This window comes from Cygnus olor, chromosome 7 (genome assembly GCF_009769625.2).
Source record: "Cygnus olor isolate bCygOlo1 chromosome 7, bCygOlo1.pri.v2, whole genome shotgun sequence".
Classification (NCBI taxonomy): Eukaryota; Metazoa; Chordata; class Aves; order Anseriformes; family Anatidae; genus Cygnus; species Cygnus olor.
This window is the reverse complement of record NC_049175.1, coordinates 23523608-23551489: the sequence shown is the minus strand read 5'-3', so window position 1 is coordinate 23551489 and position 27882 is coordinate 23523608. Positions and strand designations below refer to the sequence as shown.

General features: G+C 48.3%; 1 protein-coding gene across 16 annotated transcripts in view; it reads left to right on the top strand.

Annotated features, from left to right (window-relative positions):
- LCOR (ligand dependent nuclear receptor corepressor) overlaps positions 1–27481 on the top strand; it is a 77275-nt gene extending 49794 nt beyond the window's left edge. For 13 of the 16 annotated variants that reach the window (XM_040563097.1, XM_040563098.1, XM_040563105.1 and 10 more), the window contains one exon: positions 22686–27481. In XM_040563097.1, the coding sequence (XP_040419031.1) occupies positions 22686–27177 (4492 nt within the window). In that variant the 3' untranslated portion in view covers positions 27178–27481. Of the gene's footprint in view, positions 1–12; positions 17662–18757; positions 18990–20521; positions 20583–22685 lie in introns of those variants that run through there. The other 3 variants (XM_040563111.1, XM_040563112.1, XM_040563113.1) reach the window with 3 other exon arrangements.
- The last annotated feature ends 401 nt before the right edge of the window (positions 27482–27882 follow it).

Here is a 27882-nt window from a genome sequence, read left to right as displayed (position 1 = left end):
CCATCCAATTAGGCGACCTGGGAGACCCAGCCAGCACCATCCAGAGGGACTACAGAGTGGTGATGGGGTACCTCCAAGAAGCTTGCAGGATGGAACCAGGGAAGGTTATGGCCACTCTACATCTCTTAAAGTACCGCTGGCTCGATCACTCCAGATTAGTGAAGAACTGCTGAGCAGAAACCAGTTTTCTACGGCTGCCAGCCATGGGCCATCTGGACTACAGAATCATGGACAGCACTTAATATTATCCAGGGAGGCTTCTTGGGCAAAACCACACTACGAATTCAATTTCAGCCGCATGAAATTCAGGGGAAATGGTGCACTCAGCAACATCAGTGACCTTCCTTTTCTTACAGAAAACTCTGCCTTTCAAAAAATGGCACTTCAAACTAAACAGGATGGGAAAAAGGACGTGAGCCATTCGTCTCCTGTGGATTTAAAGATACCACAAGTTCGAGGCATGGACCTTTCTTGGGAGTCCCGCACTGGTGACCAGTACAGCTATAGCTCTTTGGTAATGGGTTCACAAACGGAGAGCGCGCTTAGCAAAAAGTTAAGGGCTATCCTTCCAAAACAAAACAGGAGAAGTTTGCTGGATGCTGGACCAGATTCCTGGGGCTCAGATGCTGAGCAGTCTACCTCTGGACAGCCATATCCCACCTCAGATCAAGAGGGAGATCCTGGCTCCAAGCAACCTAGGAAGAAAAGAGGGAGATACAGACAGTACAACAGCGAGATACTGGAGGAAGCAATCTCTGTGGTTATGAGCGGGAAAATGAGTGTTTCCAAAGCTCAGAGTATTTATGGGATCCCCCACAGTACACTGGAGTACAAAGTTAAAGAGAGGCTGGGCACTTTGAAAAACCCTCCAAAGAAAAAAATGAAATTAATGAGGTCGGAGGGGCAGGATGTTTCAGTAAAGATTGAATTAGATCCCCAGGGAGAAGCAGCACAAAGTGCGAATGAATTGAAAGATGAGTAGGGATGTTGTAGAGTGCCAATTACTTTGCAAACTGGGTGAGCACTACTGCATAGTTCAACCACCATTGAGCACACCTGATTCTCCTATTGACTGCAACGTTCTTTCCTTTGCAGTCTAGCATAGACTTGTGTGGACACAGGTGAAAGGTGTGCTCTGAATGTCACATTTGTAAATTTTTTTCTTGCCTGGTATGGTGCAGTTTCCCTCCTTCACCTGCCCACTACCCTGCTCTCTTCTTTTTTTTCCCTCCCTTTTTTTTTCTTTGCCTTTTGCATGTTTCTCTGTAATAGAGAGTTGAGTTACCTCATAAAGAATGCAGATCTGTGGAAGTGGACATCTTGCCTGTAGAGCTTGCCTGAACTCCTGTTGTTGGATTTTTTTTTCTTATCTGCCTTTAGAGAAATAAGTCCACTTTGTTAAACTGATAGTCTCTCAAAAACAGGCTTTTTTGACTGAGAAAATCAGACTGTAGTTCTACAAAAGGTTTCAGAAATCTTTTTTCCCCCTCCTTTTCTTTGATCCAGTTGATGGAAAGATTTAAGCTAAATCAAGTTACTTAGGAATGGTACCTCTCTCGAACTAGGAGATTTGTTTATTTGGTGGATAATCAATTGGGTCTAATTAGGCTCTCCGCTATTTTATTTCTAAATTAAACATACCATTCGCTGTCTGCTTAGTGCTCACCCGGAGGGGAGGGGAGGGAAAACTTACATACACTACCTTCAGAATATGTCAGTTAATTATTTGTAACACTACCTTTGCTGTAATTTTGTTTGATATTTTTGAAGGGTGATATTTGACTCACCTGCTTGAGGATGTAGCCTTATCTCACGGAAGACAAGCTTCTCATGGTCAGGAGCAGTCAGGGTACACTAAATGATGTATTAGGGTATGCCTCATTATAACAGAACTATGGTTCTTTGTGACCTTTATGCTTTTTACAGACTTGATTCTGAGTTTACTAAACTATGTGGTTCCAACAACTAGTTTAAATGACTCTAATCTGGGGACGGGGGGGGATATGTGTAACAAACTACTGTGATCTTGCGCAAAAAAAAAAAGCCCACAAAACAGTGATCTCAAACGTTACAACCTCAGTAGTCTGCCCAAATATCCACGTTAGTGAAGGAGCTTGTTAATGTTCAGGGAAGAAGTAAAACACTGGTAGCCTGATCTAACTCAGGCTCTGCATCATATCTATCTGTAATACAGTCAGGGTCGAACACTCGATGAAAGGGTGTTTCCTTTTTAAATATTACAGTTGCCAGTAGCAGGAAATAATCTAAGTCCTGCTTTTTTTGTGTTGTTTTTATTTAATCTATTTTGATAGTGGTTTAGCACATGCTAGAATAAGCATTTGAACACCGTAAAAGCACTCCGTAAACCACAAACCTTTTTTTCCTTTTTTTTCCAAATATTAATGATATCTGTATCATTATATGGAGATCCAGGATAAGTTTTGTACAGAACTTTTATCTTTGATACTTTCAGCGGGAGTGGTCAGTAACTAGGTGGAGCTTACTGGTCTTAGTATGACCAAATCGCAATTGCCGGTTCTTCAGGTAGAAACAATTTGGTCTTAATTTGTGCAAAAGGTAGCTAGAATTACCGCTTTTTTCCCAGTTGCACAACCAAAAGAAGCATTGGAGTTTTTGTGTGAGAGCATTCAGTGATGTCAGTGACTGAAAGTGGTTTCTACAAGTTCACGGGAGGATGGCCTTAGCTAGTCCTAGGGATGCTGAATGAATTCTGGAACAATTGATGCTACTAGCCTCTCCCCCTCCCCAGCAACTTCATATTTTCAAAGGTTAGGCACACCATTGCTGTCGTTTTAAATATGCACTGCTCATTCTTGAAACGGACCGGGCATTTGGCCCCAGGTATACTTTTTTTTGTTTACTTAATATGCTGTAGTACTCAAAATCCTGGTTCCTTGTAGCTCTCTAGTTGTCGTTGCGGCATTTGAAGCAGTTTAAGCTCAGTAGCAGTATATAAACTCTGCAATATGTTCCAGTTTAGCTGGTAATTGCAATAAAGGTGCGGTTAAACGTGTGATTTCATCTGCTGTTGGAGGTTACGGTAGAAAGTTTGCTGCAAGTTTAACACAAAAAAAAGAGTTAACACAGTTTTACTGTTCAGAGAGGTTTAACCTTTTGCAGTTGTCTTTATTTAAGCAACATGAGTTGAGTTTTATAAAAACTTGTCACTGTAGTGTACGTGGAGTGCTCATTTTACTAACCTAAATATTTTGTATGTGTATGTTTAAGTGGGTGACAATCGTGCAGCAGAAGAATGGTGTGCCTACCCTTTAATGCTGCAGTTTTAAAAGAGAATTTGTCTTGTCATTTCAGACTGTAGGCTAAGAATTGTAAATAGATAGTGAGAAGTTGAGTACTCTTTATTTGCTTTGGTTAGAAAGTGGATTTAAAAAAATAACCAACAAACCAAACGCGTAACTTTCTCAGTTTAAATGTCCTGAGACCTGAAGATTGTAATACTCACGTCTGCAAAGCTTTTAAACACAACACTTGATCTGTGATAACTTATTATTCAGGTAACCTTTCTTTTTCGAGAAGCTTTTGAACAACCATATTTCCTCCAAAGGTCTCTGTTTAAAAAGAAAAAAAAAGAAAAAAGTGTAGATTATTTTTTAAGCACTAATTGCATTACGTTGGTAACTGCAATATAAAATAGCCATTATTGTTTTGTGAAGCATGGTTGAGATTAGTTAGTGGTCCCTTTTAAAAATTTCATGAGCCTCTCAAAAAAATAAAAACAAATTTAAAAAAAAAAGCTGCTGAATATTCAAAAGATATATATTTTACCTTATTGTAGGTTTTGTAAATTTAGTCTGTAATATTCAGGTGCACCTTTTAATGTTAACTTTTTGTTTCAAAGTCCCATCTAATGTATTTTCTCTGAGGTGATTCATCACGTAAGGCTAGTATCACTCGAAGTGCTGCAGTGATCGCTAATATTTTGTTTCAGTTCTCACTACGTATTTTTTACAGGCGCTTTCAGTGTAGCTAACTAGTAGTATTTGGGATCATTTTAAATATATGATTGGAATTAATGTTTGTCCATTAGCATGCTTAATTTTCTGCTGACCAGCAGTTTGCATGGCCAAAATCCCTGGTTGACCATATTTTGGTGTGGGAAGGTGTGGTTCACTGCTGTCTTTGTAACAAAAGCCTTGTTTCTCATGTTATTTCTGGTAAGTGGATGCTTATGTTACTTGGATCACTTGGACAGGAGATAAGGTTTAAAATCTTTCTTCTGCTGCTCTTCTGAGATGGCATTAACGCGTAACGTAGACAAACCGCAACCCTGTAAAAATGGAGACGTCGTTAGGAGGAGGCCTTTCGGGTATTTTTCGTCACTAGTTTTCTCTTATTCCCGAGAACGTCCATCCGATGTAGTTATTGGACTTAACAGTATTGTTGTGTACTACGTTGATGTAGCTGAAAAAGCCTGACAGCAAGAAACTGTGAATAATATTTGTGGCAGTCTCTGAAAACTAGTTTTTCAGTCCAAGTATCATGAAGGAGAATCCCTCTCCCCTACCCCCATCCTAGAAAAGTAATTTTATATTTTGTGTGTATAAAGTTTTAAGAATCAAGTTTCATATTGTACTGAAGTTTAGGTGTCGCTTGGTAAATCTTTGCTGCAGCATATAATTGAAGATGAGTAAGGCTTAGTGTGGTAGGGGTCCTGGTGTGGAGTTAATTATCGTACAGTTCTGGTGAGAAAGCCCAACATGTATGAAATGTGTCCTTTTTTTATTATTATTTGGACTTGTAAGATGTAAAAGTGCTTTTTTAGAACTCTGACCTATTACAAACTATTACCTCACTTTCAGCCAGCTGGATCCTCATTCCACAGTGTTGTAGGCATTATCGTGGCCGTAATGCTTGAGTACAGCTATCGAGTTGAACGTTTCCAGTTAGGTATTGTAGGGACACGTATCTGGACTCATTTCTGTCAGAAGACTGGTTTTTCTCAGTCATTTGCTAACCTTTCTTGAAGGCTCAAGACAATTTCCTTTAGAATTTCTCATTCCTTCCTCTTAAGTAGAAGTTGCTGCCCAAGAGATACAGGTATGCCTTTTGCTTTCTTCTTGTTGCAGAACTCCTAATTCGATGCTTGCGTTACCAACCCTATTGCTAGACCTGAAGTTGAATCCTGAATTTTCACTGAAATCGGAAAACAAATTTTGTTAACAAATGCAGGTGTACAGATAAGATAGTGCCTCTAGTAAGGGAACAACTTCAGCTTCTGTGTTCTCAAGCAATTCCTATACCACCTTCCTTGTGGAGCTTTCCAATGCTCACGATATTCCTAAACATGAAAGGCAACTGCAGATGTGCTTAGACCAGTTAGGAACAGACAAGGAACAGTCTGTGCTTTTACTAGTGGCAGGCTGACATTAGTCTAAATATTTCTTTCATGAGGACCCAAGGGTACATTGCCTTCCCCCAGAAATTCACAGGAACTGGCAATATGATTCAGGGGCTTTAGGGTTGAGTAAGCTTTGTATAGGTTGGAACAACATCTTAGTTCTGATTGAATTGCTTTTTATATCATCTGCAACGATTGTTATACAGGCAAAACTGGAGTTATCGTGCTTCTTTTCAGTTTACTTTGGATCAATGCTCTTAAGATGTCCTTGAGTCTTAGGAGAAGAACACGGTGTCCAAGGAGTGAAGGGAACACTGTGCCGTTCCCTTGTTTCTCAAAAACAGCGTGGCAACATCTTGTAATGTAAAGAGCTCTTTCTTTCAGTGAAGACAAAATTTTAACTCTTCAGTGTGAGAATGCATTCACCTATTGCAGTCCAAATGCGTATGAAGGCATATTTATTAACCTGTACTGAAAGCTTTGTCACAATATTTTAAATATCTCAAATTCTCTGCCAAATGTTAGAGGTAGGATTGAAGGGTTGCTTCTCCGTTTTAGGGGCATCAGAAACTTCTGGGTTTTCCCCACAAATATTTCAAAAACTAAATGTGACTTCAGTCTAGGTCAATATTGCTTTTTCTTGGCACCAGTAGATAATGCTGACTGATACCGGTTTTAGAAGCTATACCTGAATTGTTTCGAGACTAGTCTTGGTACAGTTGAGGTTAATACTTGATCTTGAATTATTTTGAAAACTCAGTGGTTAGAACCTTCAGAAACATGAAAATCTGCACTGCTAGTTCTGTTAGATGTAGCAAATATAATCACTATGGTTATGAATTTCTAAATATCCAGTTTATAAGCATGATGTATGTGATGATCACTAAACAGAGAGAGACTGTAGGCTCAGAGTGATCCATAGATGCCCTCCACATAGACCAGGAAAAAACTGTAAGTAGTTACAGCATTCCAGTGTCCATCTCTCTCCTGTTCTTGGTTTGACTGGGGCCAAGTCTCTGTAACAGTATTACAGCAGCAGATTTGGACTTCACGTCCTATTAAATTATGCCTATATTCAGGTACTGTCATGAAAACCTTCATATTAGAGAGTTTTTCTTAATCCTCACAAAAATCTCTTACTGAAATTGCAAAATCTGTTTTCCTGGGCTACGTACTAGGAGGCTGGATTTTTTTCAGCCTGTCCCAGGGTATTTCATTCACCTTCTTTAAAAACAACATCCCCCCCTTTCTGCCCTATGCTTGTCTCTACTTAATTGGTAAGTATAGCTTCAAAGTACTCAAGATGCTAATTCTAAGTGTTGGAGCAGGGATTAGGACACGGACTTCATTCTGACTGGAGCAAGAAATGTTAATGCCAGAAAGTAATTTCTCTAGTTATTACCTAATATACAGTCTTAATGTTTTTTCCTACTCAGAAGTAATGAAGACACCACTACAGCTACTAATACAGTTTATCAACTACTTGGTGCTACATTTCTCAAATATTTTTGCAGATAATATTTTTTATGCCTGCATGAAAGCATGTAAACTTTACCGTCACTATAAAAAGCACTTGTCTGACCTATTCTAAAGTACCAGAAAAGGGATAAATAACTGCAGCACTTTTTCTGTTACAACGCCAGAGTCTTAATTAAATCTGGTCTTCAGGTTATGAGGTATTTTAAACGTACAATCTAGGATCGTTAACAGCTTTTCAGGTCAGATTACAAGTTCTCTTGGGATACTAATCTGTCTTTTAAAGAGTAGTATGACAAAATATTCTGAAGTTCAGGCAGGGGATGTATACATGCCTGATATTTTTAACTGATCATTTCAGTAGGCCATTTCAGGGCTTGACATTTGGAATCTGGGATGATGGGTAGGGAAAGGGAAGTTTCCCAAACTGAAAAATCATTTTGGACCATTGTTTAATGTTCAGTTTGTAAAATATATCACAAGAAAAATGGGTAGGGATTCTTTCTCCCTTACGCCTTCAGGGAATGAGTAGTATTTAGAATCTCTGGCTGAAATTCAAGCCTTTTTACCATGTAAATTTTTAATATAAACTCATTGACATGCTTTTTACATCTGAGGACTGAAAATGGATCTTAATGTTTAAGTTGTGGAATGGTATATTTCTTAAATGAAGGGGGAACATTTAAAAAAAAAAATAGATTAGAATACCAGCATTAGTGAGCTTAAGGGATTTTAGTATGTAATAGCAAAGTATAGCAAAGTATTTGATTAAAAAAAATTAATCTTGAATTGCTAGTCTGTAACTAGGTGCATTCTAATTTAGCAGGTGAATATTCTTTACTTATCGATATATGATGGGCTTTTTGCAAATAGAAACCTTTATCTGAGTCCCACGTGTTGCTTGTACTGATGGGATGTACGCTTACAGCAGCTTACTGCTGCTTTAAAATGTATAAAATATGTTTTGAGTGTTTGCTCATAACTCTTTCTAACCTCCACTTGTTAAATTGTCAGACATTGGTATTTTATCAGTCCGCAATGTAAGTTTAAACTAATGTTCTTAGGAATCCAACTTGTACACACACTGTTTAAAAACCCTCAGGGACAGTTTACACACTATCCTCACTCAATTCAGGTACTTGTACTCTCTTCTTAAACCTAGCAGTGACTTGTATTTTGTTTTGCTTTTCGTTTGACGTGCTGATAGCACATCCTTGATGAATGTCAACTTAAAACTCAGTTCAGGTATCCAGGTATAACTCAGCCAAACGGATTTTAAAGCTGCATATTTACTCTCCAGCACACAGTGCCTCAGACACTTATAGTGGCATTCTGTATATTCAGTTATTACTACTGAGCAGATCGCGTGGGGGTTCCTGGTATGTATTGTAAGAAATTCCTATGTATATTATATAATATGTATTATATTATATACATATATAGTATATATGTTATCTTAAACTTATATATTTTAAAATGCCACTACTAGCCAGCGCAGCTAAAAAAGAAATACATTCCCAGCTGCTTCTGTAACCGGCAGAGGCAGCTTCTTAACGTGGCTCTTGCTTCTCTCTCACCATAACTACTTCTAACCTCAAGCACGGGTCCTTGGCTGTCTGACCTCTACACTCTAGTTATGCAATGTCCTTAGAGAATTCTGTGCACTGGCCACTGTGATGGAAACCAATGGGCCGGGAGTGCTTTGAGTTTATTAGTAATTGTTCTGCCAAAGTTGGTGTTTGTATGACAAGCGTGTAAACCTGTCAGATAATCAGCAGAGGTCCGAGTTAGTAACGGTGCACGTAATCACTTCCACGTAATTGGTAGGACCAGGCCCTCAGCAGGTGTCTCCTCTCTGATGCTGAGCGCTAATTCCGAACGTGTTGGCACTTAACATCTGTAGTGATGGGCCTCCGTGCTGCGCTCGCAGGGAGGTGAAACTTCAAAATAAAATCTGCTGTTCTGCTCTCGCAGGAATCTGTTGGCAGTCGCAAGTCAGCAACACCTCTGCTTTATTATTTGACACTTTACATCTAAAAAGTCTTCTCTTTCTATTTATGTAACCCATAGTCTTTGAAGAGTATGGAAAATGGCATTTCTCTCTGACCTCTAGAAGTTCAAGTGTCATGGGAAAAAAACAGGAACCCCCCCCTTTACTCTTATGGACCTCATTTCAATATACTGTTTACAGTTTGACGGAATTGTATAATTTAATATTTCTCTTGTACTGTAGTTTATATTTATTTACAGATTTTTTTGTACTGTGTGATTTGAATTTTTTGTTCCTTGCTATGATCAATGTTTTATGTAGTAGAGCACTTATGATCACAAATTAAGGTTTTTGGTTTGATTGCACTACATTAATTTTTTTAATGCAGTTCTGATTTTTTGACTGGACTAAATAAGCTGTGTCTTAATGTATGTGATAAGTACTTTTAAATTTTTATTTCATGTGGTCCATTTATTTTTTTGCATTGTATGTCAAAGCGCTAATTCTCTTGTTGTGCATGTGTAAGATTTAATGGCTCCATTGTATTATTTGACCATGTCATTTTGGAAACACATTCCCAGCTGTAACGTTGTGTATGGTAGTTTTCACTGGATGCTAGACTTTTCAAAACCACTATTCTTCTAATAAATTTTGTTGTGAAAAACTTGAAGGGGTTCCCATTCTGTTGTTTCTAGTGTGCTTCCTAAATGCTTGCACTAGTAAATCGGAGGTTTTGAAATGCAAATTACTGCAAATAAAGAACCAGGGGAGGAAGTGAAAATAGCAGGTGAAACAAATTCTGGCTGGAGGATCAAGCTTTGGGGTCGGTGCGCTCCGTTCGTGCCTTGTTCGTGATTAGGATTGGCGATAAAGCTGCTTGAGCAGCTGGGCAGGGAACGCATGCGAAAGCTGAAATGTCGCCTCGCAGCAGCCTGCTCTCATGAACTCCCCTACTCTAATTTGCTCTTCCCTACTGGCCACCTTAATTTCTCTCATGGTAAATAATTTATTTGGTGAAGAATAAACAGCGTCTCAGGAGGGGAGGGGGGGGGGGGGGAAGTAGCCTTGTTCTTTGAGCGCTTAGTAATGAGCCAAGGTAGAAACCCTGGGAATAAAAGCCTAGCTGGGAACCCGTAGCGTTGCCTTGTACAGCTCGATTTGGCTCGCTCGCCATCTCCCAAATAACCCTGTTCCCCAGGGAGCAGCGCCTTGCTTACCGGAGGAGCTTGGACAAAGCTCATGGTATCTGCCTAGCTGCTTGCTTGCACGGCAGTGCTCTCCTTGGCTGCAGCCCCAGCTCCCCCTGCACACAGGGGTATGGCCCCGGCTCCTGGTTATCCGGGAAGGCTCCAGCCCCGCTGTCCTGCGCGGGTCCCGGGGCAGGCTGAGTGGTGCCACCACGCTCCAGCTGCTGCCTGCTGCAGCCCCCGTTCCCTTTCTCCCCACCGTACTTGGTGTTGGGTTGAACTACTTTTAACGTGATGCATTATTGATACCTCAATGCTGAATGCTAAAAAGTAGGTTACAGGAAGTGTTGTGTAATGGAAGCCACGTGGGTTTGGGCATTTCTGCTAACCTTCGGGTTCAGTCCTACAGTCCTAGGATCATTTTGAGAGCAGCACGTAGGAATCTCCTGGCTTTAGGAACATTCATGTAGTGCTGCAGCCTGTCTGCTCCAGGCTTCTTTTTCCTGAGACGTGTTTTCCTCAGCTTGTGCTGTTGAAATGTAGGTGGGGTTTGCATTTACTAACATCATTTCCAATTCCATTTTTTTTTGGTGAAGATACATGCTTATTACACTACAGACTAACTATTGTATTCCTTGTATGCTAATCCTGGTATTAAAAAGTGAAATGCTAAGGTAGCCTCATGCTGCCACTGGCTTAGCTTTACTTGGCAAATATCATCTAAATAAAAACTTGCTATGACTAGAGGCTACATCTTACTCTAGTTTGGGAATAGTAAGTCTTTGTGTAAATAACGTGAAAGCTTTGTGCTGTAAACTAGCATTTATCATATCTTTTCTGTATGTCTGAATACATCTGTCAAATCTTTGAAAATAGCCTCTGAAAGTGATGAACCATATTCCCATCTGCCATTCTTTGGTGTGTATTACACATTGCAAGCTCTTCCCAGAACATTTTTAATCGACACTTTTAGTCCTGTGACTATCAGAAATACTAAGGTTTTGTTGTTGTTGTTTGCCTGGAGGACTCGCTGATGGTCTCACACTTAAGATGAAGTTGTTCGGCATAAAGGAGCAAAGTCTCAAATTAATTTTAAAGTTTTCTCTAACACAGATACGTATAATGGTGGGAAGGCAGAGGATGCTGTAGAAAGAAGCACCCATGCTATATGCTAGAAGTAGAAAAGAAGCATAATTAGCTCTGCTATGGCAGCTCAGAAAGTCTGCTAATTTCCCTCGGCTTGGTTTGGTTCAGGATGGGTTTCGAGCTGCTCCATTTTGCTCTTGGAAGAGGCATCCACCTCTTCTGAACCTGCCAGAGCCTTCTGAAATAACAGACTCTTCAGATTCAGGTCACTTTCTGCCATCCAACTGTGCCAGCATATGGGAAATGAGTGGTTCTGCTGATTTCCTCGTTGTGAAGCTGTGCTCCTGGGATGGAAAGAGCAGAAAGCTTCAGGTCACTGCCCATGGGCACTGGGATTAATCCTAGCTGGTGAGGCCCTTGCCTCTAAGGACCCCAAACTCTTGCAGAGGCACAAGATATCCCGAGGTGGAAGGGAACCACAAGGCTCATTGAGTCCAACCCCCTCTCAACTTGGGATGTGTGAGTGAAGCTGCTTTAATAAAGGAAATTGCCGAGTATCACAACTTTACCTCCTTGGGCAAACAGAATAGAGTCCTCAGTCTCTGCTCAGAGAGCTGCAGTGTGAGGTTTTCTTCGGTTGCTTTAGTGAGACTGATCATGCTGAGCTGTTTAATGTCCCCGAGGCACGACAAAAGTGGGCCTGGGGGGGAGGGAGGGTTTAAATCCTCATTCAGCAAGACATTTCAGCAAGTCGCTGATTTCTTAATCAACCGGTTGCAAACTGCTGCACGCCCTTTGGCACGAGCCCAGAAATGGGTATTTTCTAAACTGGGGCTTTTAACGAGGGGTGAGCAGCAGTTTTGGGGACCTGCTTAGGAATGTGATTCACGCATGGGAGAACGTCACCGTAAAAACTTCCTGATGCTGTCACTGCTAGTATAAAAGGATAACTGAAGGTATAGCGACAGACAAAGTAATTCCAAAAGGCAGAGCTTGTAATGTTAGAGGCAAATCTGGGAATATATGGTTTGAAACAATGAAGATAGCAAAGGGATTAAAATAAAAGACGATCTTTTTAATATAGTTATTCTCAAGACACTTGAAAAGATGTTACGCTGCTGGAAGGATCTCAGATAATACCGTATGTGGGAGCGCTGCTGTGCCCCTGCTCTGCTTCCCTTGATGCAGCCTCTGTGATTTAAGATCCAACACATTCTCAATTGTCTAGTGGGAAATACGGAAGAAATCTGAATGACTTCACAACCGTGAATTAATTCATAAGTTTCTTCTCACCCAACTACCCCCCCGCAAAAAAAAACAGACAAGATAACATTTGAAAGCTGACCAAATATCACGAGGAGGGAGCACACAACAATTGCATCTCGTTTTTACAGGTCACTTTTGAAGTAGCAATATTTACAGGTGGCGTTCAAAAAGAGACTTTTCTAAAATCTCTTGCTTCTTCACCTGCAGCTGTCCCGCGTGCTGCTGAGTGCGTGTTACGAAAAAGACAGGTTTCTGTGCGAGATGGCTACGGCTCAAATCTCCAGGAATCGTTTAAAAGCTCAGCTAAAATTAAGAACGCTTACGGTACGTTTCAGAGCACAGATGTGTAAGCACGGCTGACTAAAAGTGCAAGGTCGCTTGTGCCAACACACAGCTGCAGGTCCCACGGGACCAGCTGGAGTCCCAGGCCGTATCCTGCCGGAGCAGCACGGCGAAGGACATGATGGAGGTGCCAGCGGCTGCCTGCACGAGCCTGTCGCCAATCTGGCACCGTGCTCCTGGCCTGTGCCAGGGCTCCAGTCTTATCGCTGCTGCTGCTGCTGCTGCTGCTGCTGCTGCCGCCTCCGGGCTGGCCAGATCGAAGCTGTGCTTGCATCGCTTGTCCTTGCCATGCTGCTGCCCCCAGGTGCAGGTTAGGCAGCCCCGTGCTGAAAAGAAGAGCGGTTTGCCTCTATGGGGTTATCAGCAAACTGTCTGTAAAGAGCTGTAATGCTAAACGGGCAGTTTTGTGAAACCCGCCGCGGTTTGTTTTTTTGGCTGGCGTGCCCCCAGATCCCATCATCACGTGTCCCAAATCCCTCCTGCCCAGCTCACAAAGCGAGGGGCTCGCCCAACTTGTTTTGGAATGGCATTCTTGACTTTGAAAGGGGCTTTTGTGATTTCCTTTCTTAATACCAAACCTTTGGCTGTGCTTTTCTTGTCACTGAGCTTTAGATGAAGGCTTTGACACCAATTGTTAAAAGTTATTCTGACTGCGCGGGGGAAAAATATCGAGGCTAGGAGAAGCTGAACAGCTTCCCCATGATGAGTGCATGCATGGAGTGGCTTCCACGCGTACCGCTGGTGTGTGCCAGGAGCTGTGACCCGAGCCTGGTGCTTGCTGGCAAATGCCGTACCCCCAGGTGAGGCTGTGCTGCTGGTGGCCTCATCCGTGGCAGTGCAGGAAAGCTGGCACCACGCGATGCTGCTCGTGCTGTTGGCAGAGGTGACCCCATGTCCGCCATGTCCCCTCACCAGGCGGTGGGACCCTCGCAGAGGGTATGGTTTAATCCCTTTTTTGACTTGCTTGGCATACTGTTGAGTCTTTCTGCATTTATGAGTGTTTTTTCTTCGCGAGTTAAACACATCTCTTAGCTAACAGCATGCGGCGAGCAGGACTCAGTTTGGTGTTTCCATCACGCTCCCCTTTTAGGTGAAGGTGGTGGTGTGGTGTGTTTTTCTGTTTTTTTCCGGTGTTGCGCTGTGGTCAAGAGTGGTATTTCTGTGAGATGCCTTTCAGGACTTTAAAGCAAGTGGCCGTGTTTGAGGTGTTAGCAGTGGTTTTAAACAAATTACTTGACTTTAAAGGAGACGCTAGAAAAAGACCCTGTAGGATTCTGGTTTTTCATAAGAACCTGTCATAACAAACGTACTCTGTTTTCACATCAGTGCAAGTTTTCTTTTCATTTCTCACCATCAAACATAAGCCTGAGAGCTGAAAGCCAAGCTGGCTTGCTGTGTAATCGGGGTTGTTCACTAACGGCAAAGGTCTCGTTGGCCACGGTGACAGCCACGTGCCCTCACTACTAGCTAGAGCTTTACAAGGCTGTGATTCAGTACTGATGCCAAAAAAGCAGTAGATTTTTGCTCCTGTTTCAGGACCTGTGCTGGCTTCTCTCTAACAGACACCCACAAGTGTGTAGCCTACTTGGCTGCTTGTTAGTTCTAGCCTTCGTTCCTATACCCGTTGAAATCCTTATATTGGTGCCTTTACTTTTGTTTGAGTGTAGAGTGGATTACATATTGCAGAAAAAAAAAAAAAAGGCAAAAATAGCACAACCCTGGATTTAAAATTAATATGCCTTGCAGCGCCTTTAATGATTTCATTCCTAAGTTAGGAATAATAATTGGTGCTAAAGCTGCACATCTATATAACCTAGCATGAAGCAACAAAAGCGGTGGCTCCAACTTGGTGCTGGCAAAGAGCAGATCGATGAGGTGTGGGTTTTTTTGGCTGTTTTGTCCATTTTCTTATAGCTGCCTAGTGAAAAAAAAAGGACATTCCCTGTGAGATTGATAGGGATAGTGAGGCCTCAGCAGAACCATCAGAGGGTCCAGTACTGAATCTCTGTGGGTCAAAACTCCCCAGGGAGTGTGCGGTTTGGGTGCTGAAGTTGCTGCCTTAGTGCCCAGGTCTCCGCAAGGAGGGTTTTGCAGCGGTGGTTTTGCCGTGTTTTCTGGTGATGGTCTTATTCTGTATTTTCCTGGTCACTTACAGTGAAGCCGTAGTAAAAACGCCGACATCCTGTTAGCATTGTGGTCTCCACCATCATTACCGCCGTGTGGTTAAGTGCAAGTTCATCTCTCCGAGCTTTCAGGGCTCGTGTAGTGCACTTACTGTTAATACGATAAAAAAAACGCCTACGGTAGAAGGGATCTGCGAGTGCTTGACGGGCAGCGTGTGCTAATGGGTCAGCATCACTTCAGTTCACCGCGTGAAGGTTAGGGAATTATTTGCCTGCTGGTGGGAGCCGTGGCACCTGCGAGGCGCAAAAGTCACAGGGAGGTGAGCGGCGAAGGCACCTCAGGGGTTTTGGCTTTCCGCGGGTCTCACTCCGTCCTCGGTCTCGCTGTGCGTGAGGAGTGATGAGTCACCTCGGGTTTTTCCAGAGGCTCTGTTCCTTTGCAGGCGTAAGTTGTTGATAGATGGATTTTTCCTTTTATTTTTTTTTTTCTCTTTATGGCAAACAAGCAATTGATGGTTTTCGTCCCAGGCACGGAGAAACAAGCAGTACCTATCATTATGCTGCAAGGAGGAAAATTGCAGAGATAAAGTACGTTTTAACTGTGGCATCCAATTACAAAGGGTAAACTGCCAAAATCGAGGAGGCTTTAAATATGATAAATAACCCTGAAGAAAGCTTGGTACATTTTCAGTGATAGCACATTGCATGCTAAACAAGGTGCACTTCCCTGCCTCAGTTTGCCCTGTAGCTGGATAAATCTCAGCTACATGGGGGAAATGGGACCCTTTTTGTCCAACCACTAGCCATGGTTGGTGATTTTAGTCTTCCTCTAGTGTTGGGAAGTGTGAGGACATAAATGAAGGAGAAAAATAACTGTGGGCCAGGATACCGAGGTGAACTTTTAGGAGAACAGAGTCTGAAGAAGGGGAATAAGGGAGAGGAATTGCAATAGTGGGTAATAGCAAGGGTTAAAAAAAAAGGAGATAATGTGAGGGATGTGCAGAGTTTGAAGGGAAGGCTGGAAGGCTGGAGCTGCAGGGGAAGGGGGGCACATTAGTGCAGAGGAAACCTCTCCCCACTGGAACGCGGCAGAGACATTTCCTGCCGCATGTTTTGGTTTCTTAATAGTTATCTGACTATAAAATTAACCTACATCGTTTAACGGGAGCTGAATGGCAGCTAAATTAACCCACTTTCAAAATAGAACTTGCCGAGCCCATCAGCTCTGTGACAGCCTCGTCCCCCGGGCGTCCCGGGGGTGAAATCCGCTTTCTGTGCCTTAACCTATTTCCCAAGCAGCGATCCAAAGTGTTGCATCAGCCCCGGAGCTGGCTGCTCGGGCCGGCGGTTGGCAGATCATACGTATCACAGCGCTCCTTCCCCTTTCGCTAGGCATTTTTTGCGCAACACGGTGGGTGCAGCACCGGCACGGGGGGAGCGCTGCTGTCAGGAGTCGTGACACTGGTTCTGGTAACAGCGTGGCCTTGATTATCCGAGGCCCAATTATCTGCATCTCCAGGTTATCTGAAATGGGGTCATATCCCCCAACGTCTGTTAATTGCACCCAAGGCACCCTCTGCTCTCCAGCTGCATCCCACCAGCCCTTCCCAAGCTCTGGCAGTGCTGAGCACTTTTAGCTCCAGCAGTTCTACCTAGCTGCTGCATTTGCTTTTTCACATCCACACTGGGGGACAAAAAAAAAGGTATCCTGGGTGTTTGCAGCCTTAAAGACCCTTGAAGGTTTCTAGAAGCAGACAGTGGCTGTGCATAGGGGTGTGTGCCTGCCAGAGCTGACATTGGTGATGTCTGCGGAGAGGGCAGCAGCTGTATTTGGGGTTTCTGCTTGCTTGCTGCCACTCCGCAGCTGCAGCCGAACCCCCAGTATGGGTGCAGTGCAGTAGGGTGAGATAGAATTTGTCCCAGGGCAGCATATCCTGCTTACAAGCCTTAATTTGCAATGGGCAAAAGCAGGGAAGAGGCCATACACCTTCCTAATACCGGCTTCAGAGCCAGTGTGTAGTCAGGAGCCATACCTGTGGTTCATTCTTCCCTGCCTTAACTGGGTGCTTCCTTCTTTAAAGCATGTGCAAAGCTGTGGAAAACCTTATGGGAACTCTTTCTGCCCGGCATGCTTTTGTTATCTGTCTCCTGGTGCTGTCTTCTTTTGGCGTGCCTAGCTCAGGGAGGATGCTGCGAGTACCGCCTCGGAGAGAAACACTCATGGTAATTTTTTTTTTCCTTAAAGGGAAGATCCCAGATGTCCTTGGTAATTAGAAAAATGAGCAAGGACAATTCTGGAAAGTCTTTTAAAGCTAGTATGTAGAATAATGTTTCCAACGTGATAAATTTCCCTTGGTTTTAAAGCAATAGTTGAATGGTAAGGTTTTTAATTAGTCATTAAATATTGTATTAGGAGTATCACCAGTGACGATGAACTGGTGCAAAATACGGTTGGATTAGTTACTTGGGAAAGCTGGGAGTGGAGGAAGCAATGACAGGAAAATAAAGACTTATTTGAGGTTGTTTTTTTTTTTTAATGTAAAATGAACTTTGTTTTGTTTGATTTTTATTTGGCTGCAGGTGGGGAGAAGGTTATTTTAAATGTTTAAATGCTTAAAAAAAAAAGACACTACTCTGAAGGGTTAAAAGTCTGAATCTGTAATGGAGGTCTGTTGTTTATCCAGTCAGTTGGCTTATTGTACAACCTGGATACACTGACGAATACGTGCAGCTGACAAAAACCCAACCGAACAAAAACCATCTATATAACTTCTTACTTCCTGCTTTTCAGCTGAAACGCAAGCTTTATAAATCCCCAAGCACATCACCAAGGACAGCGTAAATTCAGGGGCCTTGAAAACTCAGCAGCGATATTTCCATAGTTATTTTGGCTGTGCTTTGCACAACTTAAGCTTTTAATTTAGAGAAGAAAAATGCTTTTCTCTTCGCTAGCTGTTGTGTTGAGCCTCGGCTCTTCCCGTGCTGCTTTTCTATTTTTTCCAGTGCAGCAAGAATTACTGTAGCACCCACAGAGGTGTGAAGGGACTCATTCATCTGTGTGGGGAGTGTTAGGTGCCAGGCATATTTCTGCTGATCGAAATACCGTCATTTAAACCGGTGCATCCAGTGTCAGTCTTTAACTGGGGCTTTGAGGGGCGAGCTCCAGCAAACCCTGCTGCAGCAGCGTAACGTGCTGCGCCCTGCCCCTGCGAGGGACGGCTGCATCGCAGAGCGGTGCCAGCAGAAGACAACACGTCCCCTCCCTCCACCTTTCAAGGCACGAGGCCTTGGTGCAGCTCAGAGTGGCGATGGCTTTGAGCAAGATGCCGTGACGGAGCAGGGGAGATGCAGCATGGGTTGCCACTTACCGCCTTGCCTTGGGATGCTGATCTGGGGCAGCCCCCTGGCAGTAGCTGGCTCGGTGTCGCTGCTCAAGGATGCAGTGCCATCCTCAGTGCCTTTCCCTGCTGGTGCTGGTGCTCCTGCCAGGTCTGCAGGGCTCAGCAGTGAGCGAGCTGCTCTCAAGGGACTGCTCCTCCTCAGCAATCCCTCCTAACAGCCTTCCCACCACAAGGGATGGAGCTCCCACCAAGGCAGCAAAACATGCTGTCTCGGGCATGGGGTCACACCCAAGGGCCATGTTCAGTGCTTGGAGTTCAGCTGATGGTGAGCATTGCTCATAAGTTCGGCTTCCTCTGCAGTCACCCACATTTCTCAGATCCCACATTTCCAGGCCCTGCTGGTTCGGGGTGGTGCGAGGCTCGGCCGGCTGGTGCTGCGTCGGCTGTGTGACGGCAGGAGAGGGAGGGGAGAGGTCATCCCAGTAAAAACACTAAATTGGATTTTATAAGTTTATAGCTACGTTTTGTTTCTTTTACAGAACTATAATCCTGGTGCTTAAAGTGGTCTGAAGGGAACAGAAACACTTAGCCTTGAACTTTTGTTCTGCTGCTGCTTCTTGTGCCTCTGAGGTACAAAACATACCTGTAAACTTATAATCCATCAAACTGACGTTCAAGGGCTAAAAAAAGAAACCCAAAAAGGGCACAGGCTTCATGTTCAATAGTGAGAAACTTGGGGTGGGCAAACCAGAAGATTGCAGTTGGCAATTGACAGGTTTTCGGAGACCAGCATTCCAGGTAGGTTGGTGTGAAACAGCTGCTTTCTTTCTCCCTCTCTTTCTTCCTCTTCCTCTCATTCCTCCCCCTGAAAATACGCTCTTGAATCAGAGGCAGGGCACCCGCAGGGCTTTAAAAGGGAGAGGGAAGGCGAGGTAACCCCATGAGTGGGTCAGGAGCTGGCTCCATAAGGGGGGCAGACCCGCTGGGCAGCTCAGGGTGAAATCCAGATGTCTTGGTGTTCCCCCCGTCCTCCAGGGTCGCAAATCCCATACCTGCGTGTGCTGCAGGTGTCACGGCAGGCAAACCCAGGGCCCCATCACCCGCAGCCGCCCGGCCTTTGTCGGGAGCCCTGGGTGCCCCCCAGCAGGGGCTGGGGGAGGGCTGGCTTGCAGCTCCACTACACAGAAGCGGCACAATGCAAACAGACGTACTGCAGCACGCAGCTATGCAAATAGCTTCAGAGCACAGCACGTTTTCCGAGCGTTAATTGCTGCACCGCGACGGTCGCGTAGCAACAGCCCCGTGTGTCTCTGTGACAGCTCCTGCCCCTTGATTCCTCTGACACCTCCGTGACAGGCGGGGAAGGAGCAGGGAGCGGGGCAGCCCTGGGAAGGCCGGGCCTGGGGGGTGGCTCGGGTGCTAGGATGCTCTTGGGACACCAGGGGTGATGGGAGACCAGGCAGCCGGGCCGAACCGGGCCGGCGTGGTGCAGGAGTGGGTGCAGCTCGAGTGGGAGCTCCCCTCACGACAGCCCGGTGTGGGCAGCTTGTGAGGCCGGTGGCTGCAAAGGGCAAGGCCTGCCACCTCGCAGGCTCTGTAGGAAAAGCTGCAGACTGGGGTGCAATTTTTCTCCCTCTGTCAAAGCATGTCCCCGTTTCCCATCCTCTGTGTTTCCCTGTTGGTCTTCGGTTCCCTCTGCAGCTCCGTCAGCAGGACAGAGGGGCTGGTTGGGGCCTGGCGTGGCTCCCCTGGGGAGGCGCTTCGGGGCTGTGCTCGGTGTGCCTCTGATACCCAGAAAAACAAGGCACCCGCATAGGGGCCGGCTGAGGAGGGAGCAGATGAGCTCAGGGTGAGGAACCCTGGTCCACATTTGGGCCCAGTGACACAAAAACAGAAAGCCCTGCAAGTAATGAGACTGCAGACCTGGCGAATGGTGTCGCTGAGGGCGAGATGGGTCTTCTAAGGACAAAGGGCATTGAGTCGTAATGGAGTCACCTTCTTTATCAAGCAGGAAAGATATTTATCTCTGTTTTTCAAATTTACAGCTTAACAAGCTGCATGTATCTCAGATTAACTCCTTGGAGCAAGGTAGGGCAATAGGGTGGCGGTGAGAGCAAGGGGGCAATGCACGCTGAGACCCTAGGAGCGGGGAGCACAGGTCCCTGCTGTGGTGTGAGCGGGATGCAGGTCTCTTCCAGCCCCACACACCTTGTCGCCTTCTCTCCTGGGAGAAGGGACTCAATTTACAGAGAGCAACCACTTCCCCGTCCTCCGGCATCCCTGCGAGGCGGCGGGGGGGCCGGGCAGGGCCGCACCTCGGGCGGCTGCGGCTATAAATGCAGGCTGGCGGGGAAGATGGCTGCCACTCCCCGGAGCTGGGATTTGGGGCAGGTAAGGAGAAACCTGCCGCCATGCACCCGCAGCGGCGGGGGGAAGGAGCTGAGCGGCGACCTGCCTCCGAGCCCTCCTCTTCTCCTTCCTGGTGGCGCGGGGAAAGTTTTATCTCCATTGTTATCCCGCGGGGCGAGGGGAGGAGCTGGGTTGTGCGGGGATCCTCTCTGGCACAACTCTTCCCATGCAGGGCTCCGGAGAGGGGCCGGGGTGTACCTGAGCATTTTCATTTTAAATTCACTCCAGGCGTTGCGAGCTGGCAGCGCCGGGTGGGACCAGTTGTGGCAGCTCCAAGGGGCACGCTTGCCAGCTTGCAGCAGTGAAGGGAGCTGGCTTGTTGCTGACCCAGCACCGCGTTCAGGAGGTGCTGGAGCACGTTTACCAAGCGTAATTTGCTTGGCCTTTCTGGGTGGTTTGGGGAAAACCCTGCCCAAGAGGCCTGAAGGGTAAGGCTTGAAACTTGGGCAGACAGGAAAGCCCAGGGCTGGCTAGCAGATGCTCGGAGGAGGTTGTTGGCAACAGCCTGGCTTTTCTGGGTGAAGAGGAGGCCAAGTGGCCAAGCCCAGAGCCATCCACGGAAGCCATCTCCTGGCCTTTGCTGAGTTTGGGAGCAGACCCCAGGTTGCTGGAGGTGCCTCCAAGGCAAGTGCCAGTCCCCAGCCAGCAGCGAGTCAGCACTGAGCAAGCATCAGGGGAGGACCTCTCAGAGGCCGGTTCCAGCACAGAGGCTGCCACCTAGCATGGCCATCCCACCCACATCCCTGGCTTTCTCTCCCCCCTCTCTGTTGTCAGCCTCAGCCAGTCTCCAGCAGGGACGGCAGCCGACACGGCTGCCCACCTCCCGCTGGATTTTTGGCCGCCAGCACTGGGCGAGATGCGCAGCCCGCCAGTCGTCCACAGGAGCCGCAGCGCCTCGCCAAAATCCTCCTTGAAATGCCACACAGTAGCTGGCGGCGGTGATTCACCAGCAGGGGTCAATGAGCCTCGTCAGCCTCCTGGGTGCTTCGCTTCCCCGTGCGTGGGAGCCGTGAGTCATCCCGGGAAGGGGAGCAGGGGGAACTGCTTCACTCCTCGGACGGCAGCAAGGTGCAAAGTGCAGCTGTTAGTCCAAAACCATGCTGGCAGAGGTCCCACAGGGATGGGGTGGGAAACGCCTGTGCTGCTGCTGGGAATGGGCACGGTTTTGGTAGCAGAACCTGGCTCTGCGCTCCTAATAAGTTCGTGCAAACACTGGGTAATTATCCCTTAATCTCTCCACCAAGAAGTCCTAATTAATTGCCTGTGCCAAGCAGGTAAATGATAATCGCTTTTTTTATGAGGTAGCTAGTGGCAGTGATCCTGTAGCCAGCAGTGCTGTAGAGCTGCACTTTCTGGGTGACCACTGCAAGCTGCCAGTCAGACCGTCAGCTGCAGAGCGAATTCATTAAATGGCAGCAAACCAAAGGTCAGTGCAAATGGCAAGGCACTGCACCACGGGAGGGTGCATTGCTGCATGCATGTCCTGCAGGCTGGGAACCCTCCAAAATTTCTTCACTGATTACAGAGGAGGCTCAGATCTGCTCAGTTTGCCATAGACTCTTCCTTCTGCTACCTAGAAGGAAGCAGAATTTGCAGACGTAACAGCAGCTCAAGGTGTCTGGCTGCCCGGCTGGGCTGCTGCGCTGCTCCCACGGATCCTTGGTGCGCAGATGGAGCATGCAGATGCCTGCTGTTGTTTCGGTGCGTCCCAGAAGTGTTGGGCCTGTGCATGTTGCAAATCTGATCCTCACCAGGAAGTTCAGGTCTGCTTTGAGTGTGTCACATGGCGCCTACACACTAGTGCTGCCTAGGGAGCCCTAGACAGAAGTGCAGTTACAGGTCTTGTAGCAGTGGGAGACGAATGGAAGTGCAGTTCGTATCCTGCCAGCAATGTGCATACGTCCGTGTGTGTGCTGGGGACCGAAGGGGTAGCTGCCAACCTCCTGACAACGGGGTGCTTGATCTCACCTGGAGATCAAGCGAGTGGTACGCCTGGGTGGGAGGAGAAGGCTTGCTCCAGTTTTGCAGCGTAAACTTCTGTTCCCGGGGACATGTAACTGATTGCTTCTCTCTTTGTCTCTCTAGTGAGGATGCAGCAGAGACAATAGCAATAGACTCTAACAATCAGCCGAAGTCTCCACTGGAAAAGTTTATGGTCAGACTGTGTACACACCACCAGAAGCAATTCATTCGCGTGCTAAACGACATATACACTGAAGTACAACCGGATTCTGAAGGCCAGCAGTCGTCCGAATCCGAAAGCATGGAGGCCTCCACTTGTGGCTCTGGTTGTAGCCAGCGAAGCACTGAAAATCAGGATAAGGGTGCTACTTGTACTGAATCAAGGCCCCCTTCTTCCTCAGAGCCGGGACACTCAGGGTCTGATGGCCCCCTGCATGTCGCAGGACAAGCCCCGAAGCAGCCCACAGAGCTGAAATCCGTGGACAGAGCGGAGAGCCCCAGCCCTGCTTTGAGAAGAGAATTCTCTGACCCTCCCGTTGCTCGACTTCGTTCTGCTAGCCCAAAGGACAGCTCCACCCAAGGATACCTCAGCACGTTGAACTCTTCCTCCTTGAATTTCCATCACGCTGCAAAGAGCCTGGAAGGGCAAGTTGCTGGACACGAGCAAGAAGCCGGTGTCAGAAAGTGCGAGGACAATAAAGAGCAGATAGCAGGTAAGACTCTAGTGGAAGGCTATATCTCTGTCAAAGTGGCGAATGTGAATGGCAGCGAGGACAGCTTAGACGGCTGTCTGGGCTCCCAGAAGAGCTCTTTCAGAGCCTTGCCGGAAGAGCCCTGGGATCCCGGCTTTGCAGTGAGCCCCCCTCGCCGAGCTGACAAGGAGAACACGTTGCAATGCGGCTCGAAAGCATCATTCCACCAGGACCTAGACGCGAAAGAACAAGACGCGAGACCAAAGCCAGAAAACCACCTGCACGCCATGGCCAAGGGCAAGGCAGGCTGCCACCTGCACCCGGCCGACAAGGGCCCGCTCGACAAATCCAAAGAGGGCTGGCTGCCTGCCGGCACCGCGCCAGCCGCCCACCGGGCCCCCGGCGGGCACCCCCGCGCCAAGGCGGCCTCCCTCAGGTCCTCCCGCAAGAGCAAAAAGGCCTCGGGGCTGAGGATCAACGACTACGACAACCAGTGCGACGTGGTCTACATCAGCCAGCCCATCACCGAGTGCCATTTCGAGAGCCAGCGCTTGGTGTCATCGCGCAGGACGGCGAGGAAGAGCACGCGGGGTTATTTCTTCAACGGGGAATGCTGCGAGCTCCCGACCGTCCGCACCCTGGTGAAAAGCTCGCGGGCGGAGGAGCGGGGCGGCAGCCCGGCACTGCGAACAGAGGCACTCGTAAGCACGAAGCCGGCTCTGGTGCTCTCAGGGGGTGGGTCGTCGGGGACGGGACGGGACGGGGAGAAAAGGGTTTCGCTCAGGCTCCTGGCCAAAGGAGCGCCGGCCAGCAGAGAGACGAAAGCGAGAGGCGACCTGGGCTGCGTCCAGCGGGAGCCGCGGGACATGCGGGTGCTGCGGTCGCGGGAAGCTGCCGTGGCTGTGCCCTTGTTCTCCCTCTCTGCTCCTCCCAGCCCGCAGAAGGAGGACAGCGTGGCTGGTTCACCACCCCCAGGCTCCCCCCGCAGCGAAGGGGCCGGGGACACGGCCGCCCCGGAGGCTGGCGCGGATTCCTCCGGGGACAGCGGCTCCAAAGACGGCGGTGCCGTGCAGGCTGTGGGCTTTGCTGCCCTTCCTGCCGCTGAAGCAGCCATCAGGGAGGAAGGTTCCCCAGGCTCGGGCATGCAAACTATTCCAGACCTCCCTGCCAGCCCAGAGCCAGGGTCTCCCCTGCAGCCCTCCACTGTGCTAGACGCAGCACCCCTGGCTGGTGCTGGCCCGAAGGACCCTGCTGAGCTTCCAGGCGCTGGCGGCGCAGAGCCCTGTCCCACGGAGCCCTCCCCACCCTCTCCAGACCTGCAGGTTCCTGAGCAGCCCCCTGCCACTGAGGGAGATTGTCCCCCAGAGCTCCCTGCCGCCTTCCAGTGCGTGGATGTGAACAAAATAGTCGATGCTAAACCAGAAGCCGAACTACTGGGCATGCCGGGTGACAGCTCCCTTGATCAAGAGGAGGCTGTGCCAGCCAGCACAGCCCTCCCTGCAGTCTCAGAAGGGGAGGCAGCGCAGAACAACAGCCCGGCAGGTGAAAAAGAGCCTGCTGAAGGAGAAACACTGCCTGAACCTGATGGCTTGGAAACAGCAGAGAAGGACTCTGTCTCTTCCAAAGACAGTCTAGACAAGAAGCGAAAGAAAGGAAGGAGAACGCTCATGGCGTCCGACCGGCGTCTCCGAAGCCAGCAGTCGCAGTCACCTGCCGAGGGCAGCGCTGAGGACGCTGGTTCTTCCAGCTCCATGCAGCTTCCTTGCCTTCAGATCAAACTCTCCAAGAGTCCTGGCGCTAAGCGGTTCAAGAGAGAAGTGCACCTGGACGGGGCAGCATCCATGCACTTCCCAAACGACTGCTTCCATAACGCGCTGCTCAAAACCAGCGAGGAGCCGGGCGCTGACCAGGCTCCAGAGAGCATCACTGAGCAGCAGCCAGGTGAGGAGAATGGTGTCACTACCAGACAGACCTATAAAAGCATCTTAGCGAAAGAGACTGTGGCAGAGGGAGAAAATTTCTCTAAAGACGACCCCCCTGCTAAAGGTGGCCAAAGTCAACCAGGCGAAATGCTGGAGATGTGTGTCCAGGCTGATGCTGAGAAGACAAGCATCCCCCTCCCCGCAGAAAGCAGCGTGCCTGCAGACGATGCAGAGCAAGCAGAGGTGAAGCCAGGTGATACCAGAACAAAGGAGGAGGAGAGCTCTGACAGCGCCATGGACACAGGAAAGCTGGAGAACTACGAGCCAGCGGCCAGCTCGCCTCCGTGTCCCAGCAGCAGGGCGAGTGGAAGCAAGCATCTTCCAGCGAAGGCTGCGAAGCCCAAAAAGTCAGCCCTGCAGTTTTATAACTTAAGACACACGCCCGCACCCGCTGACACTGCAAAAAAGAGCACACTAGGGAAGGAGTCTATGCAAGCAACCCCCAAACTGCGGGACGAGTGCAGTTCAGGGAATGACGACTCCCTGGCGCTGGAGGACGCAGACATGGCTGACAGCAAACCAAAGTTCATGGAGTGGTGTGCCGAAGAGGAGAACCAGGAGCTGATTGCCGAGTTCAATGCCCAGTACATGAAAGTTCAGAAGGGCTGGATTCAGCTGGAGAAGGAAGTGCAGCCAACCCCCAAGGTGAAGAACAAAGCTGACAAGCTGAAGGAGATTTGGAAAAGCAAGAAAAGGACACGGAAAAGTAGAGGGTCGCTGGAAGTTCAGAAGCTGTCTCCCGTCCAGATGCTGTTTATGAAGGCCTTCAAGCTGTCCGACATCTGCCAATGGTTCCTGGAGACGACGGAGACCAGGTCTCTGGTGATTGTGAAGAAACTCAACACCCGTCTCCCGGGGGAGATCCCCCCCATCAAGGTCCCCATGCAGAAGTACTCCTCCTCCGGCCTCTACCCCAGCTCGCTGCAAGCCGAACGCTTGAAAAAACACCTCAAGAAATTCGCCGCCGCTACCCCGGCCCGGAACAACCTGAAGAACCAAAAGCTGTGGGCCAAAATCCGCGAGAATGTGGACAGAGCCGAGGCCGAAGAAGCCGGCGGGGCCAGCCAGCCGCCTCCCTCCGAACCCGGCCCCGAGGAGACGAGCCAGGACCGGAGCGTGGCGCCCACCCCCAGCCTGCCCACGCAGGCCAGCACCCGCATCCTGCGGAAATACTCCAACCTGCGGGGCAAGCTGCGGGCCCAGCACCGCGCCGCGAGGGCCGAGCGGAGGAGCGATGTCCCCGGGGAGCAGCCGGCCCTGGAGAGCAAGCCCAGCCGCAAGAGCGTGTGCATCAACCCGCTGATGTCTCCCAAGCTGGCCTTGCAGATCAAAGCAGATGCCTTCCCGGCTAGATCCCCGGCGGTGGACGGAGCGGGGAAGGGGCGGAAGGGGAAGGGCAGGTGCCAGGAGGAGCCCTCGCCCAGGGCCGACCCACAGCTCAGCAGGAAGAAGAGGACGCTGAAGGAGAGCGGGGGCACCCAGGAGCGCTCCGGCTCCGCCAGTAAGGACAAGCTGCCGGCCAAGAAGGCCGGTAAAATAAAACATTCGGAGGTTAGCGCCAAAGCCCCTGCCACCCGGAAGCAAACCGCCATGGAGAGGAGCAGTAAGCTTGCCAAGAAAATGTCCCTGAAAGAGAAGAGAGCCCCGAAAAGGCAGCTAGAGAAGGTGCGGCTCCCCGTGCGGAAGGGCAAGGAGAACACGAGCCGGAGGGCTGTGCTGCCCCCCAGCCACGAGGAGCTGGCCAAGTCCCCTCGGCAGAAGCCCCTCGGGGAGTCCTCGACGCGGTCACAGAAGATGGCCAACAAGAAGCCCGGCGGTGGGAAAACCCTGACGAGGTCCATGAAGAAGATGCAGGAGAGCAGCGGGGCGCAGGGCAAGAGGAAGCTGCGGGCAAAAGTTGACTGTTCGCACAGCAAGCGCTCGCGCCTGGACACGAAATAGCGAAGAACCGGTAGCCATGTACAAAACTGTTGTATAGTAGTAACCCTTTACCATGCATTAACTAAAGCTGCTTTTATAAGCTGTAGCAAGCCTTTAAAAATCCGCAGTTACAGGATAACGCCCGTGATTTTAGGCATCAGGAGATGTGTCTCGGACAGAGAAGAGGTCAGCCTGTCTGTCTCTGCTGTTCAGAAGGAAGTTTCTGCAGTTTGAACGTTCCCTGGGTTTTTGACCTCGGAACCAGGCAGTTTTAGTTAAAAGTACAGTGCCTTATTTATCACTTTAAAAATAAAAATAAGAAGCTCGTCTGTGTGATTTGGAGGCTTGCGTTTTATACTTGAGGCACAAGCACTTGTACTGTAGCAGAAAGAAAACCACCTTTGTGCACATGAAGTAGCTTTCGGCAGCCTTTCGGTGCACGCAAACATTTCCCTTTCCTTCAGCGTCCTACTTCTGTCTGTCTTCTTAGTGGCATTTAAAGCAAAACCAAAACTCATTTTCCATCAGTGAGGGAGAGAAAGGTGAATCTGTCATTTGTCGGTTCGTTCGTAGCAGCTGCTGGTGTCCCGTTCTGTTACCTGCAGACAAGTATTAACTAGTGACTCTGCTTCTGGCCCCTGGCCCCGCTCCCCCCGCACAGCCGTGGGGCGGGGAGGTCCCGGTCACAGTGTGGTGGCAGAGGAGATGCTGCCCTGTCCCTGGGGC